The 10,109-nt window shown below is 37.3% G+C and overlaps 1 protein-coding gene across 2 annotated transcripts in view; it reads right to left on the minus strand.

Annotated features, from left to right (window-relative positions):
- Window positions 1-10,109, minus strand: part of LOC137614348 (facilitated trehalose transporter Tret1-2 homolog) — a 34,278-nt gene continuing 24,169 nt past the window's right edge. The window contains exons 2-7 of one of the 2 annotated variants that reach the window (XM_068344120.1): window positions 10,067-10,109; window positions 8,413-8,563; window positions 7,225-7,387; window positions 1,635-2,405; window positions 967-1,102; window positions 1-676 (exon numbers count right to left, since the gene is read on the minus strand). The exon at window positions 10,067-10,109 is cut by the window's right edge and continues 13 nt beyond it. In XM_068344120.1, the coding sequence (XP_068200221.1) occupies window positions 494-676; window positions 967-1,102; window positions 1,635-2,405; window positions 7,225-7,387; window positions 8,413-8,563; window positions 10,067-10,109 (1,447 nt within the window). In that variant the 3' untranslated portion in view covers window positions 1-493. The remainder of the gene's footprint in view (window positions 677-966; window positions 1,103-1,634; window positions 2,406-7,224; window positions 7,388-8,412; window positions 8,564-10,066) is intronic. The other variant, XM_068344121.1, reaches the window with a different exon arrangement.

Here is a 10,109-nt window from a genome sequence, read left to right on the forward strand (position 1 = left end):
ATATTAATAATCATAATAATAGGAAATTTAATGATAAAGTAATAATCGTGTAAATATTGACATCATTGGGTATAAGGATAAAAGTAAGATTGAATCTATCAAAAATAATTATTATATGACAATTAAAAGGATAACAGTAGCTGCAGTTCCTTGTAATAAATGATGGACATCTCAATCGGTAGAAAAATATATTGAAATCCTCTTTAACAAACAAATACTTTGCAAATATTTCTCCCCTTCGTCTGCAGGACTCTCAACAGTAGGACTTTCAATAGTATAACTCTCAACAGTAGGACTCTCAACAGTAGAACAGTCCACAGTAGAACTCTCAACAGTAGAACTCTCAACAGTAGGACTCTCAGTGGTATAACTCTCAACAGCAGGATTCTCAATAGTAGGACTCTCAATGGTATAACTCTTAACAGTAGAACTCTCAACAGTAGAACTCTCAACAGTAGGACTCTCAACAGTAGAACTCTCAACAGTAGGACTCTCAACCTACCCTCTCCCCACTAGTTTCTTTCAGCAGGCAGTAGATGTAGAGAATTCCTGTTGCAGAGACACTTGCAAAGAACCAGTACATGCCAGCCTGTGTAAGCGTAGCCTGCATCGGACTGTACACCTGCAGGATGGCGAACATCATTAGACTGCCTATAACCATACAGACAGATGTTCCCTGTATGGATGTAAAGAAGTCTTTGAGAAAGTGAATGGAAGTATGATTACACATACACACACATACACACACACACACACACACACACACATATATATATATATATATATATATATATATATATATATATATATATATATATATATATATATATCTACTGTATACCCATTAAAGATAATCCATTGACCATATCAGTGAAATATATCGTTCCCAACACGAGCAGAGGAAAACATAAAGCTAAAAGCGAAAATTTCGGTGGTCATGCCCACACTAGTGGCCTTGTAACATACCTGTGATCGTAAATTAGTCGGGAACATTTCGGCGGGCAATATCCAAACGAGTGGCCCTATGCCCATGCTGTGGCCAAAGGCTGCTACCATCAGGAGCACCAAAGGAAGCCAGTCCTTGATGCTTATTATAGCAGATCTGGAAACGTAAATATATTTGTTATGTGAAATCTAAAGGTTCTTCGGACAATGGAAATAGTTCTTGTTGTGTGTGTGTGTGTGCATGCGTGTGTGTGTGTGTGTGTGAGAGAGAGAGAGAGAGAGAGAGAGAGAGAGAGAGAGAGAGAGAGAGAGAGAGAGAGAGAGAATTACCTTCGTTGAGGACTGGTCTGGAGCAAGGTAGTGATGGGTGATTGTATGCTGCTATTTTTTTCTACCCTTTCTAGTACAACTTCCATAAATTAGCTCAAAGATTTAAAGACCTTATGTGACATTAGCTGGTGTGTTGCGTTGGGGGGAGGGATATAATACCGAAAACAATGAGTGAACTCGTTGGTAAATAAGAAAATAGGTGAAGATGAGTATCTGAGGAAAAAAGGATAAAATTCTTACATGAAGTTTAGGAAAGAACCATGAATATGATTTACTCAAGAATGAAGAAAAACCTTTTTTTCCAATTATGTATTCTTTTCATGACCTTAACATTTAGTTATTTAGCTAAAAATCCTCACCCGTCCGTTATGGCATCACTGAGTGTAGCATTTTGCACACTGTATGCAAATTTCAGGAGTTCGTACTTTTGTGGCTCTATTAAGGAAGGATCCGTATTGAGCAGGTAAACAAACGTACCCAACGACGAATAGGCAACTGTTAACACTAATAAGGAGGCCATTATACAACGGCGTCGGCCACAGCAGTCCAAAATCGTCGTCATGAAGAGATTGCCAAAGAAAAAGACACCGATGACCATGATGGTCGTGTATTTCTCGTTCATGGGCAATCCCAACTGCTGGAGTTGCCGGGTCGCATTCACCCGCAATACCTGCGTTCCACAGAAGTTGTGGATGAAGAAGATCCCGGTCATCAATGCTATCTGCTTCAGGTGCTGCTTCTGCAGCAAGCCCCTGTAACCCTGGCTGTCGCCGCTGGTGGTGTTATTCTTCTGCAGGTAGCAGAGTTCTTCCTGGACATCAGCCTGAGGGGCCCTGAGCTTCCGTAGGACCCGCAGAGCCCTTTCATCTCGGCTTTTCACGGCGAGGAACGATGGGCTCTCGTGCAGGGTGGATACCATCAGACAGTGGCCGAGCAGGAGGCCAACACTGATGATGGACATGTAATACCAGCTGAGGATGGTCCCCAGACATAGGTTGAATATGCCTCCAACCTGGATCAGCAGGTGGGAGATCATACACAGAGTTCCCCGGATCGACACATCAGAGATTTCCGAGGCGTACACGAATACAGCGACGTTACCCATGCCTACTGTCATTCCGTCCAGGAACCTACAAGAAATGAAACGATATGTATACAGTATATATGTATATATCTGCCTTTCTGTCATTAAAAGATGTGTCTCTAGAAGATTATTATACAAAATTTCGATGTTTCAGCTAGTGCTTTGACCCCAGAATATACTCATAGAAGAGTGGACTACTATAAGATTCAGGGCCTCTGTAACACGGTTTTTTGGACTTTGCTCCTTAACAAAGCATCGGATGTAGCTGAAAGTTGACATATGTATATTTTACAACCACACACAAATTTTGTCAGCATTATCAATAACCTAAACACAATAGTTTGAATTTTTATAGAGTAAAAATGATCTAGCCGACGCCATGGCCAGTGATAACGAGCCAAGAGTCGAAAACATTCATTACGTAAGCAATGTAAACAGCTTTGGACAAAATTTTGCCCCGCCCATCCACCAGACACCCATTCACCTTCTTCCATCGACTCTGAAACCCATAACATTCAAGAATGGCTAACAGGATCTGGAATTGCCCCCGTGGTTGCAAAACTGCATTTGTCTTACGACTTGCAACTTTATACAGTCAAGAGAAAGCCCGTGGCCATATTTACTATAGCCTGAATAGGTAATTATCCAGTTTCTAGTTTAAATCCAATGTTTATGGTCTGATTTGTACCTAGCGTAACATGATTATAATACTTGTAATGTCATTCAGGCTTTTGAACATTTCCATTAACTATTCACTATGCCACCAAGAGAGAGAGAGAAAGAGAGAGATTGTATGTAAACAGTCTTTATATAACTATTTTGGTTAAAATAAGATTTTTGTGCTAAAATCTCCATCAGACCAACGGATCATCCGATATAATTTCTTTTCTTCTTCTTAGGCCGTACGACCGTGTTGGCTATGTTTTGGGCATGACTGCATTTTGTAAATAAATCATGAATAGTTTTAGGAGTTTTATTTGTACATCTAATGGGAATTTATAGAAGTAAAGTGAACATAATTAATTTATCCTTTAAAATAATTACTACATGTAGCAAACAAATAGTAGTAAAGATGATAATGCAATGAAGGAATGATACCATACTTTATCTTTAGCTTCATCAACGGCAATAACATACCCAGTTGCCATAATTTGTCAGCTTAATGAAATAACCTATCATCTAATGTTAAACTTAATTTCTGAGGAGGCCATGCTTATTGCACAGTGAAAAAAAAACATGACAAAGACTTTATGAATGGCGGAACGATACATAAATGTGGGTGGGGTATCTGTGCTAGCGTAGTAATACTACTGTAGCAGTAGTGCCCGAACAGTAGTATACATGAATTAAACGTTTAGGCCAACTGCTGGGATCCTTGAGGATCATTTAGCACTCCTTACAACTACTCGAGAAATGAGTTTTTATAGCCAGAATTTAAATTTTCTGATCCAACAATGCCCATGATAGCCTTCAGTGTTATCCTGAATTATAACGAGGCCAAAGTGGGTGGATCCTCATGAAGTCATCATTCTGACAATAATTATTGGTGAAGGTTTAAAGCGAAAATACGGTACCGGCTATCTTTTTTTTACAGTAAATAGGTAGGTAGATAGACAATGAATAAAAATTGCTTGACATTGGATATAGCAGTTATCAAATCAAGCTGGTCTACTACGTTTTTGAAAATTACCAACTATTCCATACACTTTGTCAATCTGATTGTGACCTATAAAGTAGACTGTAATTTCTTAGGAAACTTATTTTGGGAGTTAGACAAATAATCGAATTGTTTTTGTATTTATTAACATATTTTGTTCGTTTGTTCATTATGACAATTCTCAGTGGAGAAGTTTCAGAGTTCATAAAGGTGTACTGCTTTGCTTTTATTTACACTTTTGTGTTATTGTTGGCAGAGGTATAGCCTTCGTTACGTATAACCAATCATCGATCGAGAAAGAGAGAAAAAATGCCGTCATAAGTTACGTAACGAGTGCGTTCGAAACCTTTTCTCTGAGTAAGTTGGCCCGTCTTCAAAAATCGTCACTTTTACTTAATAAAGTACCAAATTTATTCAACCTACGTAATGCAAAATGTAGTCAAAATTTATGTGTAGATATAATATGCATTCTGAATAAGCGTTATATTTATGAAATTCATAGAAAAAAAGTTATTGCGAAAAAACCGTGTTACAGAGGCCCTGAATCTCATAGTAGTGGGCGGTATAGGGCAAATCTGTACCAAGTGCTGTATCACTGAAGAACGTGCACATATTCCTCTCTGTATTTACATGTGGTAGTTTGTATGTTAAATATCTCTGATCATTAAGTTCCTACCCTAATTTTCCATTTGATCAGAAAGAGTATAATACATTAGGCCACCAAGAAAAGCTTGAAGGAAATCATATACTCTTATAAAATTAATAATTTGAGGTAACTATTTATGCGACGGAAGACCAATGGAGCTCCCTTTGAGTAAGATATCAAGATATCTATCTTTATAAAGGAGAGATAATTTTCCTCGCTTGGAAGAGAATTTCTCCTTTGTGAAAATGGCAAAATATGTATATTTTTGACCTATGGTATCTGAATTCGATTGTTGTAAAAACCATTGACCGAATCTATTCTTGATTCTGTGTTGAACGATTTGCATGACTAATCCTTTCTACGGCCTCGTTAGATAGCAACTAACAACAGGAGTATAGACTACATTATATAAAAAGAACCATAACTCTCCTCTCTACCTGAACTTTCGTGACATTTCTGCAAAATTCTTATCAGCCTCAGCAAAGATAGTCAACAGATGACCAAAATACAGTAGAGCGATTACAAAAGACCACTCAAAGATTATGTTATCCTTACTTCTTAACCCTTTCACTGCCAGTGGTGAATTAAAAAAAAGTGTTGATGTAGAAAAATCTTTCACTACCACACAAATCCTTGCTTGTTGGTATCTATTGGAGAGCTCTCGTGAAGACCTTTTTAATAGATACCAACTTGCTATGGTTTGGGTGATTTTAAAAGATGTTCCCCTTTTTCAAATTATGATTAAGTCATCAATGGCAATAAAAGGAGTAAATCTAACCCTACCTAGGCAGTGGTATCCCCCAAATCTAACCAATCTTGCCGAGCCTTACGAATCATTCACATCTAATATCATTCCTTGTAAGTCGTAAAACCCTACTAATGGAGTACTGTAATTACCAACACAACAAAACATTTCTTTCAAATGTCAATTCTAATAACTCTAGCTGCCATGGTCCCGGTCCCATTATACATACATACATATACCAAGGCACTTCCCCCAATTTTGGGGGTTAGCCGACATCAACAAATGAAACAAAAACAAAAAAGGGGACCTCTACTCTCTACGTTCCTCCCAGCCTAACAAGGGACTCAACCGAGTTCAGCTGGTACTGCTAGGGTGCCACAGCCCACCCTCCCACATTATCCACCACAGATGAAGCTTCATAATGCTGAATCCCCTACTGCTGCTACCTCCGCGGTCATCTAAGGCATCGGAGGAAGCAGCAGGGCCTACCGGAACTGCGTCACAATCGCTCGCCATTCATTCCTATTTCTAGCATGCTCGCTTGCCTCTCTCACATCTATCCTCCTATCACCCAGAGCTTCCTTCACTCCATCCATCCACCCAAACCTTGGTCTTCCTCTTGTACTTCTCCCATCAACTCTTGCATTCATCACCTTCTTTAGCGGATAGCCATTTTCCATTCTCTCAACATGGCCAAACCACCTCAACACATTCATATCCACTCTAGCTGCTAACTCATTTCTTACACCCGTTCTCACTCTCACCACTTCGTTCCTAACCCTATCTACTCGAGATACACCAGCCATACTCCTTAGAGACTTCATCTCAAACACATTCAATTTCTGTCTCTCCATCACTTTCATTCCCCACAACTCCGATCCATACATCACAGTTGGTACAATCACTTTCTCATATAGAACTCTCTTTACATTCATGCCCAACCCTCTATTTTTTACTACTCCCTTAACTGCCCCCAACACTTTGCAAACTTCATTCACTCTCTGACGTACATCTGCTTCCACTCCACCATTTGCTGCAACAACAGACCCCAAGTACTTAAACTGATCCACCTCCTCAAGTAACTCTCCATTCAACATGACATTCAACCTTGCATCACCTTCCCTTCTCGTACATCTCATAACCTTACTCTTACCCACATTAGCTCTCAACTTCCTTCTCTCACACACTCTTCCAAATTCTGTCACTAATCGGCCAAGCTTCTCTTCTGTCTCTGCAACCAGTACAGTATCATCCGCAAACAACAACTGATTTACCTCCCATTCATGGTCATTCTCGTCTACCAGTTTTAATTCTCGTCCAAGCACTCGAGCATTCACCTCCCTCACCACTCCATCAACATACAAGTTAAACAACCACTGCGACATCACACATCCCTGTCTCAGCCCCACTCTCACCGGAAACCAATCGCTCACTTCATTTCCTATCCTAACACATGCTTTACTAGCTTTGTAGAAACTTTTCACTGCTTGCAACAACCTTCCACCAACTCCATATAACCTCATCACATTCCACATTGCTTCCTATCAACTCTATCATACGCTTTCTCCAGATCTATAAACGCAACATACACCTCCTTACCTTTTGCTAAATATTTCTCGCATATCTGCCTTACTGTGAAAATCTGATTCATACAACCCCTACCTCTTCTAAAACCACCCTGTACTTCTAAGATTGCATTCTCTGTTTTATCCTTGATCCTATTAATCATTACTCTACCATACACTTTTCCAACTAATACCTCTTGAATTACAACACTCGTGCACATTATACATCTTAAAATTAATGGCTCCACTCACCTGCCTATAACGATCATATATGTGTTGACGGAGAGAGCGATAAGAGAAGAGCCGAATATTCCTGGTATGGCAGTGATGATCAACGAATATTTTCTACCCACCAGACTGAGAAAGACTCCAGCACTTAGGAACCCAACGAGGCTGCCAATTTGCGTCACACTAGCTGAAAGGGTAATGGGAGAAGATGAATAAACATGGATACAAAACCATAAATAATTAATGAAACAAAATCTTAACCCTTCAAAACATTAAAGAAAACAATTGTGAAAGCTGTAATCACATAATATATCCATGTAACGGTGATGCAAATCACTCATTTTCAAGTACACCTACTCGCCAAGCACATAATCTAATAGCTAAATCTATTTGCCTAGTAGATGATTAGCCAAGTTACTAATGCGATCCCCTTATAAATCTATTGGCCAAAATATGTAATTTACACTTCTATAAAATATATAAATCAAAAAATGTAATTCACTCACTTGATCCACCTTCCATCTATACAATTCGCCCACCTACTAACTCCAGCTGGTAATAATATGATTCAATCCCCTACTAAATCCGTTTGTTGAAAGATATAATTAACTTACAAAGTTCATTTACCAAAAGATACAATTCACCCACTTACTAAATCCTTTTACCTAAAGCTATAATTAACCCTACTACTAAATCCTCTTATCAAATGCTGTAATTCACCCACCTACTAAATTCAGTTGGCAATGATATAACTTAATCACCTACTAAATCCGTTTCTTGAAAGATATAATTAACTTACATACTAAGCTCATTTTCCAAAAGATACAATTTATCCACCTACTAAATCCTTATATAAAGCTATAATTCATTCACCTACTAAATCCTTTTACGTAAAGCTATAATTCACCCACCTACTAAATACTTTTACCTATAGCTATAATTCCCTTACCTACTAAATCCTCTTATCAAAAGCTATAATTAACTCACCTACTAAATATTTTTACATAAAGCTATAACTCACCCCCCTACTAAATCCTCTTACCTAAAGCTATGATTCACTCACCTACTAAATCCTTTTACCACAAGCTATAATTCACTCACCCACTGAGTCCTTTTACCAAATACTAAGATTCACTCACCTACTAAATCCTTATACCAAAAGCTATGATTCACCCTACTATATCTTTTTACTAAAAGCTATGATTCACTCACCTACTAAATCCATCTGCCAAGGGTCTAACTGAATCTGGCTGCCAAAGATGGTGGAGTTGTCCCGCACAAGATGTGAAGCCAGGACATTTGGCCAGAGTTGAATCATCCCGGACGGGATGTTTGTCAAACTGGCTGACAGCACAATTAAGCACTGAAAGGAACAATCGCGTGAGCCTCAGTGTTTGTCGGTCTAGTAAGCTAAGATGGTGTGATTATTTTGCATTAAAAAAAAAAAAAAAAAAAAAAAAACATATCCTGATACTTTTTATTAAAATGAAGAAAAAAGTAGGAAAATTGTGCAATTTCAGTGACTTGACTACTATTACAGGGACAATACTGATAAAAAACTGGAAATTTAGAAAATGGAACAGATATACTAATAGATGCTATTTAACACAATGACAAGTATTGTTGTAAAGAATTTTATTGCTTGACTGTACCATTACCAAAGTAATAACGATCGAAACAGTGGTAGAACTATTTTAATTATACAGTACATATACATATATATATATATATATATATATATATATATATATGTGTGTGTGTGTGTGTGTATGTATATGTATATACACACACACATACATATATATATATATATATATATATATATATATATATATATATGTGTGTGTGTGTGTGTGTATAGGTATATATATATATATATATATATATATATATATATATATATATATATATATATATATATATATATATATATATGTGTATGTATATATATACATATATATAAATATGTGTATGTATTTATATATATATATACATAAATACACACATATATATAATATATATATATACATATATATATATATATATATATATATATAAAACAGCACAACAAATGTAGCCGTTTCTAATCCATTACAGAACGAAGGCCTCAGATATGTCATTCATGCTTGTGGGTTGGCCAGTTTTCATCACCACGCTGGCCACTAAGGATTTGTGATAGTGGGAGATTTTAATCTGATCGTTCATAGCAATCCAACCTAGTATGGTGACCGTCATTAAGTAGCGTTGCTATTCATTGCTATAGACAAATCCTTTTACCTCGTTAAGGTATCCCCACACAGAGATGGATATATATACAGTACATACACAAATATGTGTATATGTGTGTATGTGTAATAATCATATATTACATGTTTAAAACACATGACGTAATAGGTCATTGTGGAAGTAGAAGCTAGTGTGAGAAGTGCTGTAGTCAGATCATAGCAGGATGCGAATACCAGATCTCAGAAATGTAACATTTTTATGAAGAATAAACACAAATACGAATCGTGAGAAAGAGTTGTGTCGCCACCGGATGCAGGTGTCTTCCTATACTAATGTTTAGTTTACATTATGTGATTAAATGCTGAGATAACTGACTATACGATATCTGTGATATCGATATTTTAGCCAGTTATTACTAAGACATCATACGGAATGGTCATCCGACCAAACCAGCTATACTCCTGTGATGGAGATGTTAACACTGGTGTTTTTAAAGAATAAACCATTTTAAAGTTAACTGGATTGACTTTACTTGAAGATGTAACATACCAACTAACATACTTAATGTGTGTTAATAACAGTAGCACACTAATATATGTGTCTGTGTGTATGAGTCTGTTTTGTGTTTATTTACAATCACCTGTTTTGCATATCGAATCCGTCGAGCATTTGTAGTTTCCTTC

The sequence above is a fragment of the Palaemon carinicauda genome, chromosome 20, assembly GCF_036898095.1.
Source record: "Palaemon carinicauda isolate YSFRI2023 chromosome 20, ASM3689809v2, whole genome shotgun sequence".
In the NCBI taxonomy this organism is placed as follows: domain Eukaryota; kingdom Metazoa; phylum Arthropoda; class Malacostraca; order Decapoda; family Palaemonidae; genus Palaemon; species Palaemon carinicauda.